General features: G+C 39.2%; 1 protein-coding gene across 1 annotated transcript in view; it reads left to right on the top strand.

Annotated features, from left to right (window-relative positions):
• Window positions 1–19,027, top strand: part of LOC145729716 (NFX1-type zinc finger-containing protein 1-like) — an 81,292-nt gene that overhangs the window by 47,220 nt on the left and 15,045 nt on the right. The window contains exons 17-20 of the mRNA XM_081980594.1: window positions 1,836–2,102; window positions 12,673–12,907; window positions 12,957–13,308; window positions 13,360–13,596. Of these exons, the coding sequence (XP_081836720.1) occupies window positions 1,836–2,102; window positions 12,673–12,907; window positions 12,957–13,308; window positions 13,360–13,596 (1,091 nt within the window). The remainder of the gene's footprint in view (window positions 1–1,835; window positions 2,103–12,672; window positions 12,908–12,956; window positions 13,309–13,359; window positions 13,597–19,027) is intronic.

The following is a 19,027-nucleotide window of genomic DNA, read 5'->3' as shown; positions in this document are numbered from 1 at the left end:
CATAAAATGAATCAAGACTATACGGGGTAACGCAAAATAACTATCCTACTGCTTACTCTAAGTTCAAAAGTCCTTTTCGTAACAATATGTTTTCTGATAAAACCAGGTCATTGAAGTATTGTGTCGTTGTATAAGCTAGTCACCAATGTTCTTTGCCGTTTTTCAAGGCTAAATGCAGATATTTGAAACACTAAAGAAATCATTTTATTTCTTGACACACGATTGTAAAAAGTCCGGCAACCCTGAATTATTTCGCAAAATATACAACTTATTGAAAAACATCCTATATAAATATTGACGCACTTTAAACGTTTAACCGTTATGTGACATTTGGGAATATACAGGGTGAGCCACGAGATGGCAATGAATTGAGGTTTGTAAGGGGAAAGATTCCACGTGGGTCATATGATCCCTTACATTAGTGTGGGTTACAGCCTCGGGACCTCAGCTTTCACTTTCCGGTCTAAGATTCGGGAATAGCGGACAGGAGGCGGTAATTTGCGGTTACTAATAAACTCACTACTGCTCCGAATATATAGGTATACAGGGTGTCCCACGACGAAAGACATCGATTGATATTGGAAAAAGTATAAATAGGAGAGTTTTGAAAATTTGGTAGGATACTGATGTTGGCATGCCCAATCTAACTAAAATATTTTCAAGATGGTTGCACTTCCGTTTATACCGGAAGTCGATCACAACTTTCTTATTTTAAATAGAACACCCTATATATTATTACATATTTGGATTCCTCTCAAAATTCTGACCAACTTTTGTGTACAATGCCCTATGCCTATCTCTAGCCGTTTTCGAAATATTTGATGTTTTTCCAAAACGCTCAGTTCAAGGGGCACATTTTCAGCATTTAATCAAATAAAAAATTATTAAAAAGAAGTAGTAGTCCATATTCTTTCAGTGGAGTTGTACCAGTACCAGTGTAGTATGTTTCCTGTTCGATCGCCTCTGCCGTGGATGGTGGATTAAATCTAAAGTTATTTTTTTTCTCCCCATAGGGTCTAACCCAGCCCTTACAAATGGGTCTAATTTAACGTTTTTGTTTTGCAATTAAATATGTAGTGTCAGGTTTTTTTCTCCATAATCAGCTTTATTCCCCCCTTTAAACAACTATTTAAATTCACAAAATCTTTATAACATTGGTCTCACTGTCTCCCCCTTTCTAAAAAGACAGCCGGCGCATTGATTGTCGAGTTGAGCTCCTGAAGATGGCCATTTATATGTCCGAAACTAGTAGAGCAGGCCTTACCCTTTGAAGATCGAAATAAAGTATTGTGGAGACGACTGCGTATCATTCCCTTCCTTTTGTAAAAAATTATTACTTATTTAAAAGCGTAGTTTTCTTTATTTATTAAATAGCTGCTAAACTGTTCAAGATAACCACCACTGTGATGTGATCAGAATGAGAGAGCGAATCAGAAAATGTCATTGAAACATGGTCATTCCATAAGAAAAAACATAACCTCAATTCATTGCCATATTGTGGCTCACCCTGTATATTCCTGAATGTCACCTAACGGTAAAACGTTTAAAGTGTGTCAATATTTATATAGGATATTTTTCAATAAGTTGTATATTTTGCGAAATAATTCAGTGTTGCCGGACTTTTTACACACAGTGTATATGTCCTGTTAATTTTAAAAGTAATATACAAAACAAGTTAAATTACTGCTTCAAAACTATTAAAAACATATTGCAATTAGATTTCTAAAAAAAATATTGAATGAAATTAATAAAATCAGAAATATGAGTTAAGTCGTATTATGGTTTGCTTTTTACTTGGTTGTACGAAATACACTTATTTACAAATTTTTTTCTAGTACCTTTGCCGGGAACCGTGCTCAAAACCGAAACTTGGATGTCAAAATAAAGAAGAAGAGCACATTTGCAGTAAATTTTGCTATCAAAAGTGTGAGGAATGCTTGGTTGTTGTTCAGAAGACTCGTTCTTGTACTCATCGACACAAGATTGCGTGCAATCTAGATGTTGAGTCGATTGAATGTGGCAAACCCTGCAAACTACATTTAGCATGCGGTCATCCATGTAAAAAGAAATGTTTTGAAAAATGTGAACCTTGTAACATGCTGGTAAGTATATTATATAAAGTGTTTGAAGATTTTGTAGCCTTATGTAGGACTTTAACAAACGTCGTCATGACGAAAAATAATGCTAGTTTATTATAGTACAGTGTGTTTCATAATATGACCGCAGTAGTAGCTCGTCCAAGGGTGTTAAAATTGACACAAAACAAAATTTAGTTTTTTGCAAATACCTCTAAAACATTTTACAAAACAGCTTTTGGAAGGATTTTCTACTCGTAATAAGCTATGTTTTGTGCGTTTTTTTTTTCTTCAGTCATAATTGATAAAGGTTTTGAAAGGGTAGTGGCGGTTTTTTTTCCCCAACTTTTACGCTGCTGGAAATAGTAAGGTTTTGAGACGCTCATTTGAATCGCCAATGATTTCTAGACAAAAACGTGCTCGTGTGCTTGGATATAAGCTGTAAAGTCAATCGTTTTCGAGAAAAATAAACTTTTTGAAATTTTATTTAAACGTTGGAACAAGTAACAGTAACCTGTATCTCTAAAATCCTCGATTTTAGAGGGTAAATTAATAGATTTTTTTATGTTTTTGAACCAGCTACCAATAGTCTAGTTTACACCGCTAACTTGGTACGCGTACTAACGTTTGACCCCGAACCATATTCGAATTAAAGTTCTAGCCTTTTCGGTGTAAACAGTGGTGTATTAATTAAGCTAGCTCACTTTTGGTTTGGTACTCTTGGAAATGTGTACCGAACTATTTTAAGTTCGATACGCAAGGCATTTTGATACGAACCATAGCTCTGTGGAGAATAGAAAATCGATAAATAATAATAATAATAAATAATAATCGATAGAAAACCTATACTATAGGCTGTGTTTAATGGTGTTTTTAATGTTTATTACAACTGTCATTGACTTTTTCCTTGTTTAGTCTAGTCGTTCGGTCGATCGACACTTTGCCGTATAAACGATCAAGAAGCATTCATATGATCCCATCTCCCTTTTAGTTCCCGGGTACCGAACCAAGTTACCTAACAGTGTAAACTAGACTATTCACCACGTTTACACCGCGAGGACCAAATTGGTACAAGGATCAAATAGAGTACTAATTAAATTTGGTACATCTGTTGCTAAGAAAAACCAAGTTCTTCAAAAAGAGCAGTTAAGAAACCTTGTGTTAATGGACACCTTATGTTAAGTTAATATAATTAAAATTACAAACAGCAGGATGTAATAAGCAGAAAAAAACTCAGAAAACTGGGAGTTAATTGTAAATAAAAAATATAATTATCAAGACTGGATAGAAAACTTCAGAATGACAAAAAGTTTTGCCTGAAATTTGGTACTCCAACTAGTACTTAAGTGTTTTTTTTTTGGCTCCACCAACTGGGGTATTTCACCAGCTCGAAACGTAAGAGACTCAGATAGTCGGGCTAGAGTCCCTGAGCCCCAGAAACACACAAAAAAGTCAAAAAAATCGATTAAGGGCACAATCCGAGTAAAAGATATAGTCATTCCTCGTGGAAACGATAACCGTTGTTATGACCATCCACGTGGTCTTCACCTAGGTTTTCACCCTTTCCGCCTCTTGGAAGTGCACCGCACAAGACAATTCCCAGTAGACTTTTAGGAATCGACGTTTCCACTTAGAGATTCCACCATCTCCATTCGACCGGCTGCGGAATTCGGTCGTCAACTTCAAATTTCCCTGAACACCGTTTCAAGAAACGTGGTTTCTTAGTGGCAAAAAATGGCACCCACGAAACTGACGTGTGGTACGTTCCAAGTTGAAAACCGAACTGTACTTAAGTGTTTACACCGTAAAAAAGATAATTTAATCTACCCGCTTTGCTCCGCACCAAATTCAAGGACGGAACATTTGGTCCTAAGTGTTTACACCGTCAACAAAGTAGTTGTGATGTCATTTGATACCTGGATCAAATATTTGGTCCTTGCGGTGTAAACGTAATAAATGCTATCATATTTTGAAGTCCTGCGAATATGTTATAAAACACCCTGTATAAACTATATTCGAAAATTGCTTCGTCAAGAAAATTAGGGTGGAGAAAAAATTTCGTATTGTAATATTAATAACTTATTATGTATTTATTACTTCTTTATTATCAAAATGTCCAAACGCAAAGTTAAAGGCTCCATTCTGTTCACAGACAATATTTAAGATGGTTACTACTTATCTATTATCTACTATACAGGGTGTCCAATAAGCACATGATCAAAAGGGTACTGTGACATTCTTTAGTTCGAAAGGTGACGATTTGGCGTAATTGTCATTAGAAAAAAGTGTATGGTTCAATGCTATTGTTACGGTCTGGGCCTACTATGCTCGATACTTCTTAACGAACGCTCGCTTCGGGATGAAACCGATGCGCCGTAATATCTGGCCGGGCGCGTATTAAAGTAGGCCACAGTTAGGAAGCGCCGCACCTGGAACAATCGTTAATATTCGACGCAAATCGCGAAGCGTTTCGCGGTCATTCTAGAACGTGGTTTGCGAATATAAAAGACGCGGTGTCAACCGCGGGAGTAGTGAATTTGAGAACGCGGTAAAGTTTAAATAGTGAAATAGTTGTGGAACTGTAGTAGTGTTTTTAATAGGCGAGTTAATTATTGTACGGAGTGTTTTGAAGTGTAAAAAAAATGTATAAAGTTATTAATTGTTGAGTTAAATTGACTTTGTGTGAACCCACGGGAAAATCGTAACAATTGGTGTCAGAAGTGCGATCAGACTTTAGTGCGACGTGAATTTGAACTAAACTTCGGGTTAAAGACTTGTGTTCAGAACCGGACTAGAGATTTTCGGAACAGTGGTGTGTTAAATTTATTTTATGCCAATAACAAGACGTCAAAGTGCAAACATGGAGGCCCAACTTGCAGCTATTATGGCAATGCTTGGAAAACAAGAAGAGATTCGACAGCAAGACAAAGAAGAACAAGAAAGGATTCGACAACAAGACAAGGAAGAACAAGAAAGGATTCGACAACAAGAGAAGGAAGAACAAGAAAGGATTCGACAACAAGAGAAGGAAGAACAAGAAAGGATTCGACAACAAGAGAAGGAAGAAAAAGAAAGAATGAGACAACAAGATATAGAAATGCGTCAAGAAGATAGAGAGCGGCAAGAAAAGCGTAACGAAGAAATATTGAACGTTCTAGCGGGGACCAAAACAGAAATCCAAGAGTATGTAACCCATAGTCTTAAAAAGATGGAGTGTGATGTTGAGGAAAAATTAAAGGATGTTCGGGAAGACATTAATGATGTTCGGGACGACATTAGTAAAATTCAGATTGATGTTCGGGAGGACCTTAATAAAATTCAGAATGATGTTGAGATAAAGCTACGCGACTTAGAGCAGAAAATTGACAGCAGAGGATCCAGCTCTACAGTGATCACCGGAAACAAGATCAAGCCTCCCACATACGACGGTCAAACTTCATGGGCAACGTACCAACTCCAATTTGAGGCCGCTGCAAATGCAAATCGATGGAGTAACGAGGAAATGGCTGTAGCACTGGTGGTGGCATTACGAGGACCTGCATTGGAGCTGTTACAGACTCTGCCTATCGCCCAACAAAGCAACTATGACGCATTAGTAGCTGCATTAGAACGACGTTATGGGGATCAGCATAGGAAAGGAGTGTACCAAACACAATTAAAGGCAAGACTGCAGAAAACTGGTGAAAATTTACAAGAGTTTGAGGCCGAAATTCGTCGCCTTGTGCATCTGGCTTACCCAGCCGTCCCGGATGAAATCCAAGAAGAACTTGTGGCACAGTATTTTGTAGATGGGATTCGATATCCGGAGGTAAAGAAAATGCTGAAGATGTTCAAAGGGAGCAACAGCAGCGAATTACTGATTCGAGCGCTGGAAGTTGAAGCTGCGTGCAACGACTTAAAGCCAAAAATCAGGGCCGTGACTATTCAAGAGGAGAGAGAACCGCCAGCCGATCATGTTGCTACATCAATAGATAAAATTGAATCAATGGTCGGCCAAATAGTGCAACAAGTGGCAGCATTAGGAAATGGTCTTTCCACACAGTTAGAACGATCACGCCCGATCACGAGAGTGGAGTGTTATCGATGCGGACGTACGGGACACATGAAACGAGATTGTCGAGTAAGGATACCGTCCCGCTCTCCAACGAGGGACGTACAACCATCCAGAAGGGACCAGGAAAACTCCCACTAGTCAACATTACGGGGCGAATGTTGACTAGCGAAGACAAAGCCCCCAGAATTATCTCCATCAGAAGCCTGGGTAGATCAATGGGAAGCCTGAACGTAGATGGAAAGGTGGATGCGATGAACGTTACTTTTACTTTGGATACCGGTGCGGCAGTATCTTTGATCCGGTCAAACCTTGTGGATAAAAGTCAAGTTAAGCCTTTACGAAGAAGTATTCTCCTGCGCACTGTGACTGGAGAATCGGCTAAAGTTTTAGGAGAAATAACAGTCAAGATTTGCCTTGGGAGGATTACGTTTTACCACACCGTGTTAGTAGCAGATATTGAAGATGAATTTATTCTGGGAATGGACCTGATTCGTCAACATGGATTTTCTTTTAATCCCGAGCAAAATATCCTAAGGTTTGGAAGTGAAGAGTTCATCCTGTCAACCAGTCACCGCTGTGAGTCACCCATTAATGTTTTGGCATCTCAGACAGTTAAAATAAGCGGCAATTCCGAGCAAATAATCATTGGACATTTGGAGCAGAATTCTGGGAGCTGTGTTGGACTTGTACGAAATTCGGACCGACCAGGAAAATGCCTCATTGGGAAATCACTTGTAAATGGAGGAAGTGAAGTCCCAATAAGAGTTGCAAACATTTTTCCAGACGACGTCAAAATCAACAAAGGCGAAATTATTGCGGTATTTGAGCCTGTAGTCAAAGTAACGAATTGCGATGGGTTACCAGAACAGGAGGAGCAGTTGGGGGAAAACAAGCTCTTAAATGAACTTGAAAAGACCTGGAAACATCTGTCAACACCACAACTAAAGAAGGCTCGGAGACTGATTTTGGACCATGCTAGCATATTTGGAACACCGAACAATATGGGAAAAACTACCATTGTAAAACACCGAATTAACACCGGCAATGCACAACCGATTCGACAACCACCTAGGAGACTACCAATAGCCAAACAACAGGAAGTGCAGGAATTAGTGGACAGGATGCTTGACGACGGAGTTATAGAAGAATCCTGCAGCCCTTGGTCATCGCCTGTTGTTCTGGTCACTAAGAAAGATGGATCAAGCAGATTTTGTGTAGATTACCGAAAACTGAATGACGTGACCAAAAAGGACAGCTATCCACTTCCCCGTATCGACGATACACTGACGACTTTGGCAGGATCCTGTTGGTTTTCCACTTTAGATTTGAAGAGTGGGTACTGGCAAGTTGGCATTGAGGAGCAAGATAAGGAGAAGACTGCTTTTTCTGCTGGAAATGGGCTGTACCAATTCAATGTGATGCCCTTCGGACTTTGTAATGCTCCTGCTACGTTTGAAAGACTAATGGAAATTGCGCTTCGTGGCCTTAACTGGAAGACTTGCTTGGTTTATCTGGACGATATCATGGTGATGGGAAAAACTTTTGAAGAACATCTGGACAACTTGCAAGAAGTATTTGCTAGAATAGGTGGTGCCCATCTTCGATTGAACGCCAAAAAGTGTTGGTTCTTCCAAAAGCAAGTCGAATTCCTTGGGCATGTGGTGTCGGTCGACGGAATCCAGACGGACGACAAGAAGATCCAAGCAATTAGAGAATGGCCAGTACCAAAGGATAAACACGAACTCAGAAGCTTTCTAGGACTTGCCACCTACTACAGACGGTTTGTGGAAGGATTTGCCAACATCGCAGCTCCGCTACATCAACTTACTGAGGACAAAACACCCTACTGTTGGAATACCCAATGTGATCAGGCGTTCAGAAGGTTAAAGGCATCACTTTGCTCCAGTCCCATCCTCAGTTATCCACAACCAAAAGGAAAGTTCATTTTAGACACAGATGCCAGTAATTCTGGTATTGGAGCTGTATTGTCTCAAATCCAAAACGGAGAAGAACATGTTATAGAATACTTCAGTAGGAAACTTACCAAAGCAGAACGGAACTACTGTGTAACGAGAAAAGAGCTACTGGCAATAGTAAAATCAGTCGATCACTTTCACAAGTACTTGTACGGACAGGAATTTTTGATAAGGACTGACCATGCGGCACTCAAGTGGCTCCTCGGAATGAAACAACCGGAAGGACAAGTAGCAAGATGGCTTGAAAAACTCCAGCAGTATAATTTCAACATCAAGCATCGACCCGGAAAGCTGCATAATAACGCAGATGCTCTATCAAGAAGACCTTGCGCCGAAGAATGCAAACATTGCCAGAAAGCGGAACAACGTGAAGAAGTTGTGTCCATCAGAATGGTTCAGCTGAAGACCGATGATGATTGGAGTCCCGATGAAATTAGGAAGGATCAACTAGAAGACAGCGACATAGGCCCACTGTTGTTGAGAAAGGAACAAAGCGAGCCAAGACCAACATGGCAAGAAATCTCTAGCAAAGGCCTGACGTTCAAAGCACTTTGGGCTCAGTGGGACTCGCTTGTGGTTGAAGGCGGCTTGCTAAAAAGAGCTTGGGAGAGTGCCGATGGAAAAGAGATAAGGAAGCAGCTGGTAGTTCCCAGAGGAAGGGTCGACCACGTACTGGAGGAAATGCACAATGGAAAGACTGGTGCTCATTTGGGAGTAAATAAGACTTTGGACAAAATCCGGCAACGCTTTTACTGGGTGAACTACTGCCAAGACGTGAAATCATGGTGTCGACAATGTTCCATTTGTGCAGCTAGCCACGGACCACAGACGAGATCTCGGGGACCTATGAAGCAGTACAACGTAGGATTGCCGTTCGAACGTTTAGCCATAGACGTTGCTGGGCCTTTTCCTGAGACCAACAGAGGTAACAAGTACATTCTTGTTGCCATGGATTACTTTAGCAAATGGCCTGAGGTGTTTGCGATTCCAAATCAAGAAGCCAGCACAGTTGCTGATATTCTCGTCGAAAATGTCTTCAGTAGATTTGGTGTGCCGTTGGAGTTACACTCTGATCAGGGACGAAACTTTGAGTCCAAGCTCTTTCAGAGGCTCTGTGACCTGCTAGGCATTAGGAAGACCCGAACAACGCCGCTTCATCCTCAGTCGGATGGCATGGTCGAGAGATTTAATAAGACCATAGAGCAACATCTCTCAAAGGTTGTTGATCAGCATCAGAAAGATTGGGACCAGCATATTCCGCTCTTCTTGATGGCTTATAGAGCAGCAGTCCACAACTCAACGGGACAGTCACCATCTAAAGTTCTGTTTGGTCGAGAACTGCGACTTCCATGTGATGTGGTGTTCGGATCTCCAACAGGCGAAAGCACGAACATTGAGAACTACGTTGACGAGTTGCAAGACAGATTACTGAACGTCCATGATCTGGTCAGGGAAAGTTTGAATCTAACTAGCGACAAGATGAAAGCTCGTTATGATCTGAGGGCCAATTTGGGAGGGTTCCAGAAGGATGATAAAGTTTGGTTGTTTAACCCTCAGAGGAAGAAAGGCAAATCACCAAAATTAACACCTGTTTGGGAGGGACCTTACAATGTGGTAAAAAGGTTAAACGATGTCGTGTACAGAGTCCAACGCAGCCCCAAAGCCAAGATGAAAATTGTCCATCTGGACAGACTCAAGAAATACCACGGATTAGATGAAGCGGATCGGGACGATCAGCTTTAAGAGGGGGGCAGTGTTACGGTCTGGGCCTACTATGCTCGATACTTCTTAACGAACGCTCGCTTCGGGATGAAACCGATGCGCCGTAATATCTGGCCGGGCGCGTATTAAAGTAGGCCACAGTTAGGAAGCGCCGCACCTGGAACAATCGTTAATATTCGACGCAAATCGCGAAGCGTTTCGCGGTCATTCTAGAACGTGGTTTGCGAATATAAAAGACGCGGTGTCAACCGCGGGAGTAGTGAATTTGAGAACGCGGTAAAGTTTAAATAGTGAAATAGTTGTGGAACTGTAGTAGTGTTTTTAATAGGCGAGTTAATTATTGTACGGAGTGTTTTGAAGTGTATTAATAAAGTTATTAATTGTTGAGTTAAATTGACTTTGTGTGAACCCACGGGAAAATCGTAACACTATTGATGGTCAAAGTTCTTAAAAAAAATCTATTTTCGGAAATATTTGGAGAACGTTTCGATGGATTTTAATGAAACTTGCTGTGGACTTGTCTCTAAGTAATGCTCATGTTTTGATGAAACAACCACGTCCATTTGCCTTTGGCAAGTGCTAAGTTCTTCAGTGACGGTTCAAAAATTACCAGAACTTTTTATTTCCTCGTTAAAATTATTTTTTTATTATTTAATCTGATGTGTGTCCTTTTTCAAGGCTTTACTACTCTTGGTAAAATCTTCTAGCATTCATAGTTCTTCCGCGAAAAATGTTTTTTTGTGTCCCCCTGCTATTTACCATTTTACACATTTTTATTGCAAATAACGCAGCCACCAGTTAATTGGACAACTACAAATTAACTACCAAAGTTTTGACGATAGTGACAGTTTAAAAAAAAATTGTTTCAAACAAATCTAATGGCGTTTTCAAATGAAGACATGACTGACATGATCAAAGTCTTAGGGTTTTGCGAAGACAACTTGCGTGAGAGTGTTTGCGTCTACGCTGCGCGATATACAAATCGACGAGTTTCAGATTACCGGACATGTGCAAGGATTGAAAGAGGTTTACGGGAGACAGGGCAATTTGGTGTTAGAGCCGTTGACCGTGTGGGTCGTCCTCAAGTTCGTAATACTGTTGTTGAAGAGGACATTTTAAACAGGGTCGCTGACGACCCAAATATTAGTAGTTGCCGTTTAGCATTGGAATTCGCCGTACCAAAAAGTACAGTTAATCGCATCACAAGACGGCAGCTCCTTCATCCATATCATGCAACGCCTGTTCAGGAGCTTCTACCACCCGATTTTGACAGAAGACTTCGGTTTTTGCCACTTAAAGATGCGCGGGCACGTGACCCATATTTTTCCAGCAAAATTTTATTCACTCATGAAGCTGGATTTGCTAGAAGTGGTGTTTTTAATTCACAAAATTTCTATCATTACGCAGAAGAAAACCTTCAGTGAGGCGTATTAGCCACTTTCAGCTGGAATTCCACATAAATGTGTGGGCCGGTATCATCGGAGACATTCTCCTGGGTCCTTATATCCTGCCCCATCGCTTGAATGGTGAAAATTATCTTGAATTCTTAGTGAATACTTTGCCTGTTCTAATGGAGGATGTCCCTCTTAATGTGCGTGCTCAGATGTGATTCATGCACGATGATGCTCCCCCACACATTAATAGAAATGTAACTGCACATTTAAACAACACTTTTCCACACAATTGGATCGGAAGGAGAGGGAGAGATGTTCCTGTCGTATGGCCCCCTAAGTCCCCCGACTTATCACCATTAGATTTTTTAATGGGATGTTTTAAAAAATAAAGTCTACGCTACTCCTGTGGAATCCGAGGAAGAGTTAATACGTAGGATGCGGAACGAGGCGAACGTAATTCGGGATGATGCAGAAATGTTGAGGAAGGTTCAATTCAATTTCATTCGAAGGATTCAGCTATGCTTCCGAGAAAATGGTGGGTATATCGAACATTTGTTGTAATTTATATTTTTTTGTGAATCTTCTGCTTTTGAGATCTGGCTGGTAGTTTCAATAGAAAATTATATATTTTTTTCCAACGTCAAAACTTTGATAGTTAGTTTGTAGTTATCAAATTAACTGGTGGCTACGATATTTGCAATAAAAATGTGTAAAATGGTAAATAGCAGGGGAAACATTTTTTGCGGAAGAACTATAAATGCTAGAAGATTTTACCAAGAGTAGTAAAGCCTTGAAAAAGGACCAATACATCAGATTAAATAATAAAAAAATAATTTTAACGACGAAATAAAAAGTTCTGGTAATTTTTGAACCCAGTCACTGAAGAACTTAGCACTTGCCAAAGGCAAATGGACGTAGTTGTTTCATCAAACCATAAACCTTACTTAGAGACAAGTCTACAGCAAGTTTGACCATCAATAGCATTGGAACCATACACTTTTTTCTAATGACAATTACGTCAAATCGTCACCTTTCGATCTAAAGAATGTCACAGTACCCTTTTGATCATGTGCTTACTGGACACCCTGTATCTGATGTGAATACTTTGTTTCTTCAAGTCGTTGTCACAAAATTTTAATCTGGTTACCGGTTTCGGCTCTTAAACCATCAGCGAACCTTAAAAAAGAGGTGGTCACGATCACACAATCAACACAAAGACGAACATTCTACACATTACAAAACACACAGTTTACACTTGTTTTCACATTCAAATCATAATTATAATTAAAACTAAAACTGTAAACCTACTGTAATGTCAGTAAGTAAACATTTTTTAAAAACCTTCAATTTTGCCTCGAGTCTTAAAGACGACAGAACTGTTTGATGTAGAGTGTCAGGCGACGTAACAACATGGGATTGCAAAAACTTTATCCTAAAGTTTAAACTTTTAGGTGGATAAAGTAATTCCAGAATGCAGTCATATTGCTAAAATAGCATGCCACAAAACTCCAACCAGACTTGACTGCACTTCGCAGAAATGTCCGAGAAAATTACCCTGTGGAGATAATTGCAGAGAACCGTGCAAAGACGTTTGTACCATCAAATGTGTCGAAATTGCTGACTGCGATTTGCTGATACCGTGTGGACATCAAATCAATCGCATCTTGTGCTATTTGAAGAACACTGGTGCGATTATTGTTTCTCAATTTATCGAATTTTACAGTTTATTTTTCAGAAAACTCGCAAGAATCACTGAAACACTGTACTCATCCTTGCGGTGTTGAGTTGAAGTGTGGTCATAAATGTACGGGAACATGCGGCGAATGCATGCAATCGAGAATTCACAAAAGATGCTCGGAGAAATGTGGAGTGCCGCTCGTGTGTAATCACGAGTGTTTGATACCGTGCCGCGAGTCGTGCAAGCCGTGCACTAAGCCTTGCGAAATACGTTGCAAACACAGTAACTGTAAGAAGAGGTGCGGGGAGCCTTGTACTCCTTGCAGGGAAAACTGTCCAAGACAATGCAGACATGTAAAATGTAAGAAAAAATGCGGAGAAATTTGTAACGTTAGACCTTGCAAAGAGAGGTAAGTTAGCTCGTTCTTACAACTGGAATATTAATATGATCAGTAATATAGGTGCGTTAAAAAGCTGAAGTGTGGACACAATTGCGTCGGGTTTTGCGGCGACAAATGCCCTCCATTATGTCGTAAATGCGACAAGGAAACCCTCACCGAAATTTTCTTCGGAACTGAAGATGACGACGATGCCATATTCGTTTATCTTAACGATTGCAAACACGTTTTGGAGCATACCGGATTGGAAGAGTGGCTGAATCAAGGCGAGAATAAAATCGAGTTTAAAGTTTGTCCCAAGTATGTATGAGTTCATAGCATTAATCACGAAGGAAGCAAATAATTTTATTATTGAAATTTGAACAAGCGTACTGACCATAACTTTGAAAGTTTGAGCGCCTCAAGTTAGAGGTCTGACATTTTTATTACAAACGCATCTCGTTGGATTTAAAGCACCGCTAAAAAACGCTCAAGCCGGCAACAACAAAATATCTAAAAAAATCTTGAGAACTAATCTAAGACATACGAGAATTTCAATATAACTTCACAGTTAATGTCGTCACTGGCACAGGGTAGGGAGGGGGGGGATTTAAGTATGGGGATCTCGAAAACGGTAGGAGATACAGAGTTGGTTAAATGGAGGCAAATTTGCGGAATTTGGAATTCAACCTTATGCCGTTTTAACATTTAAAAAAATCCGATCACTTTCGGAAATATCCGAAAAATACAACATTTCTGAAAAACGGTTTTATTTTATTGTAGGTAAGCTTATTTGATGAGATAATTTAAATTTATTGACACTTTGTCATTGCAACTTTTTTTCCTCTAAAACCTGACATCGTCACATTATTTGAAATCCGACGTCCCGGCTTTTGCCAGCCATCATCAACTTTATTTTTTTAAATGCGACCCTGTCTTTTTAAAGCAGGTTTTGAAAGTGCTTTGTTTTCTGATTTAAATGACGTGCAACACTTGATTAATCTTTTGAATTTTACGTTAGAACTTGCTGAATTATTAATTAGTGATGATGATTGCTCTTGCATGTTATTAATTTTAATTCATTAGTGCTGTAAAATCTCAAAAGTAAATCAAATAAAATAGGTGATACCTACTTTTTAATTTTATGGCTAATAAGGTGCCAAGAAGGTATTTCCGAAAATTGAAGCAGAAAACCCAATTTTTCCGATTTATTTTTTTAATTAGAACTTTGAGTAACATCATCATCACAGTTTTTTCACTCTAAGTTTTCATGGAAATCATAATGGATTTTGTTTTGAAGTGAGTACTTCTAGTAAATGTGGCATCGTGGCTCTGTCATCCGCGAAAATAAATTCAGACAGAGGGCGCTTATTTTCATGGTGAAGCGAGTTGTGTCAGGGATTATTTAAATTTACACTAACATAACACACTACTTTATTGTTGAATAGGAAACTTAATAAAATACAAATTAGAGTATGATTTTTGGTCGAAGTTCGGATTGCACGTGTAGCCAGGAAAAAACTCAATCCATTCTGTCATCTCTGTCATTTTCTGCCCTCTTCCTCCTGGCGGCTGTCAGGCCTCGGAAACATGTCGTATGTCACCACAATGGGTATCGGGGAGATCACCGCCCTCTGTACAAGAAAGCCTAGAATGTCGCTTTTAATTGCGGCGTTAGCGATTTTTTTTTTGTACAGAAACCTATGGAGATGCAGTAGAAAATATGTTTTTTTTTATTTTTTCGTGTAGTTGATTAGAAGTTGTGAGTGAAAAATCAAAGAACGCTTCATTCCTGATCCAGATATGTATAGATATGGCTTTTTATATCCAATTAAGTCCAGCCAAAGCAAGTTTGGTTAGAACCCTTTGTCTTGGAAAGTACAACAAACTAATGTAAAAACTGCTCAATCAAAGAAAATTTGGAAATCCTTGAATCTAGGTAAGCAAAACTGGTAAATGGGTTTTATATTATTACCAAGACCTTTCTTTTAAAATGTAAATGTGCCAATGAAACTTCTAAAAGCTGTCCTGTTTCTTCAGAGTAAACCTTTGTTGCTCTCAAAATGCAGGCGGCCTCAAAATTTAACTCACTTATGTATGTAAGAGGCAATAAGTTTACTGAATGAGAAAGCATATTGTACTTACCACTGAGTATTGTGTTGGAGTAAAATCATTCCAGTTCAAAGCTTTCAACCACTGTTGGGTTCGAGCAGGGTCTTTTGGAAAGGAAAGGACACTTTTGGGCCTTTCTCCAAATTGCTTTTACAATTTGGCAAACAACAAGTGTGACGGCATATTGTAGAGGCAATAGAATTTAAGTTAAAAAACCAACAACAAATTATAGAACAATGAAGGAACAATAACAATAGTGATAACACAATAAAATGAACACAAACTACACTTTCACTAGAACAACAAACATATAAACAACAATATATAATAGCAAACAAAAATTACTTTGGCAAGTAATCCCAAGTCTTGACTTTAAACTTTAAAAATTAATTTAATCTTCCAAAAACTCAATTTCCACAATACAAACAAATGCAAACTATCAATCCCATATTTCGGCCGTATTGGAATTTTTGGCATGCACCTTCTTGGCTTTCTTGTACAGAGGGCGGTGGGGAGATGAATTTAGATGCATTGTGGGAAAATGTCGTCATCAACATGGCGGCTTTTCACTTAACGCAAAAACACTTGTATTTTCATAAATCGGTGAAATAACCTATAATTTCTAAAGCTAAATGTCCAAACCAAAATATACGAGAAGGTAACTTGAATTCATTTTCGTCTAAGTCAGAAGTAAAACTATAATATTAGGTCCTGGCAATAATAAACTACTGAACACACAGAATTAATCACATAAATAAACAAATAGCAAAACCAATCAATTTACTATTATATTAAATCACTCAAAACCGCCATATTCGTCAATCTGTTGAAATTCACATATGTGAGAAAACTTTCTACTGGTTTATAGTAGGAGAAATTGAAAATTCACCTATTTAGGCAACCCGCCATGCTACAATCTCCCCGGACGCTCTCACCTATGCCCATGAAAATACCGGTCCCAGACCGGGAGTGAAAAATTTCATTATTGATATTCGGCTAATTGTTGTTGTTGACGTTCTTACAAAAAAATCACGTTTTGTTTAACACGTTTTTTTCATGATTTTAAAAATAAAATTAGTTTTTTAAACCCACTTTCTGTCTCAGTGTTTTTCTCTACACAAGCAAGTTTTTCTAAAAAGTTAAGTAGAAAGTAGTCCTTCTAAATTATCGGGGGTAATTGCACGAGTGCATAAAAATTACCGATAATTTTGCATGAAAACTTGTTATCTCTTAACTGCATGAGTTTATTTATATATTTTTTTGGCGAAAGAGCCCGACACCGAAGGTGGAGGGCTTTTTTAGAAAAAAATATGAAAATGACCGAATGCAGTTTGCAAAGATAACAAGTTTGAACGCAGAATTATCAGGTCATTTTTAAGGCACGAATGTAATTTTGGGGAATATTTCCCGAATAAAGAAAATGTTTTGATTTTGCTGCAACTATAGATTGCTCAATGGAGCTCAATGAACAAGTTCCAAACCGTTCATTAATTTATTGTTGACATCGCGTTTGACATTGTTTGGTTATAAAAAGTCAAAAAACTGCGCAAGGACAACAATTAGTGTACTAGCAATAGGCTCTACAACAATGCAGTCGTTATAGATACGTACAGTGCAATTATCGAAATGCAATTATCACTTTAGAATGCAATTATCGCTGTCATTCTGGTGAAAATGCACTGCTCATATGGGACATTTAACACATGAGGGAAATATTCGTAACAATTCCACGTAACCTCAACAGATTTCATTAAATTTGAAATTTCCACAGAATTTCTATTTAAAACATGTACTTATCTCTGTATGCTGTACTGCTACTAATTTTGTATTAATAGCCGGAAAAGAAAAACTTGTATAAAAGTTTTCTTACCTAAAATTCAAAAGATTAATCAAGGGTTGCACGTCATTTGAATCAGAAAACAAAGCACTTTCAAAATCTGCCTTAAAAAAACAGGGTCACATTTAAAAAAATTAAGTTGATGATGGCTGGTGTTGTGAACCGAACATACCCAATGTGAGGTGATACAACTTTTTTTTGTAAGCATTGAATGTTTTATGTTAGTTCAGATGTTATGTCAGTAATTTTTAAGTGTTGTCAAATATAAAGTTCCTTTCTATTGCCTATTCGCCAGCATATCTTTGGAATAAACTACTAGGACACAACGTTGGCGCAGCCGGGTAATGGATCCTGTCAATGCGTTGGCGACCCAGAATCGAGTACAACAAGATGCTATGACATCGTTACTTACTCAAATGAAGCAGACTACACTAACCGACCCATCAAGTAGCAGCGGATCCTCTCGCGCTTTCATGCGTGAGAAATTCTCATCTTACGACGACGAGACCCAGGATCCAACTGTTTTCGAAAACTGGCTAGAGCGTCTCGAGTTTACAGTTAAGATGAATCACCCTGGCGTTAGTGACTCCGATCGCGTTGTGATGCTTTCGACCCGCCTCTCCGACACATCGTATCGTAAATTAAAAGAAAAATGCTGGCCCCAAGATATTGGCAGTCGAAATTATAAGGACCTAGTGGACATTCTTAGAACTTTATACGCTCAACCGCGTTCGCTAGAACTAGACCGATTAGCGTGCCTTCAAATGGTAATGCTACCAGATGAGACATTGGACAAATACATCTGTCGTTTCAATGCAAAGTTCCGCAGCCCCTCTGCGAACTAGAATCCTCGCAAATCTGCAAGAAACCCGAGGAAACGTCGTGTTTGATGATATCTTGAGCGACGCCCGTACCTTTCTTCAAACAGCAGCAGATTCTAAAGAATTTGAGCGTCCTACTAGTGCCGTAGTCCATGCAGTGAAGCATAAAGAATCAGCCGGATGTTCCAGCTCCAAATGTGACATCAAGGCAAAACCTAAAAGCAAGGATCCTCCTAGCAATTGTCTTTTTTGCAACGAGTTTCACTGGTCTTATAACTGTCCATACAAGAACCACAAGTATTCAAATTGTCAAATTGGTGGCCATCTTGAGCGCCAGTGCAATGTATGGGGCAACCGAAATAAATCAGTAAATCAGTCCGCATTATTATTTATGGTCGATTCCGGGTGAGAACTTCTCACAAGTGTATTGGTTCTCCCGAACTAAAACGCAGTTTTCTTCGTGGCCATAGTTTTGATGGATCAACTCTTTGCCATTTCAAATGACTACTTGAGGCAACCCTCTGTTTTAATGGTCAACAGTCAAAACAAACAGTGTTTGTCGCAAAAGAAGGATTCAGTAACATAAACCAGTTTTTTTGCTTGTGAAGCACTTGGACTCCTAGACATTCCAAGGAGGGATATATGGTCAACACCGATTAACACTGTCAAAACAGAACAAGGTCAGTCTGTCCTAACAAAATTGCAGTCTACCTTCCCAGAAGTTTTCTCGCCCGGACTTGGACACTGTACCAAATTCAAAGGGCACCTGAATTTAAAAGCAAACAGCAAACCTGTTTTCATTCGAGCACGTACTATTGCTTACGCTTGCAGAGATGATGTCCAGGCCGAGCTTCAACGACTCGAAGATCTGGGAGTACTCAGTCCTGTCTTCTACTCAGAATGGGCTGCTCCCATTGTGGTAGTACGAAAGCAGTTCGGATCCATCCGTATATGCAATGATTACAGTACTGGCCTTAATGAT

Source organism: Ips typographus, linkage group LG1, assembly GCF_016097725.1.
Source record: "Ips typographus isolate SLU linkage group LG1, UJ_Ityp_2.0, whole genome shotgun sequence".
NCBI classification, from domain to species: domain Eukaryota; kingdom Metazoa; phylum Arthropoda; class Insecta; order Coleoptera; family Curculionidae; genus Ips; species Ips typographus.
This window is presented reverse-complemented; position numbering and strand designations above follow the sequence as displayed.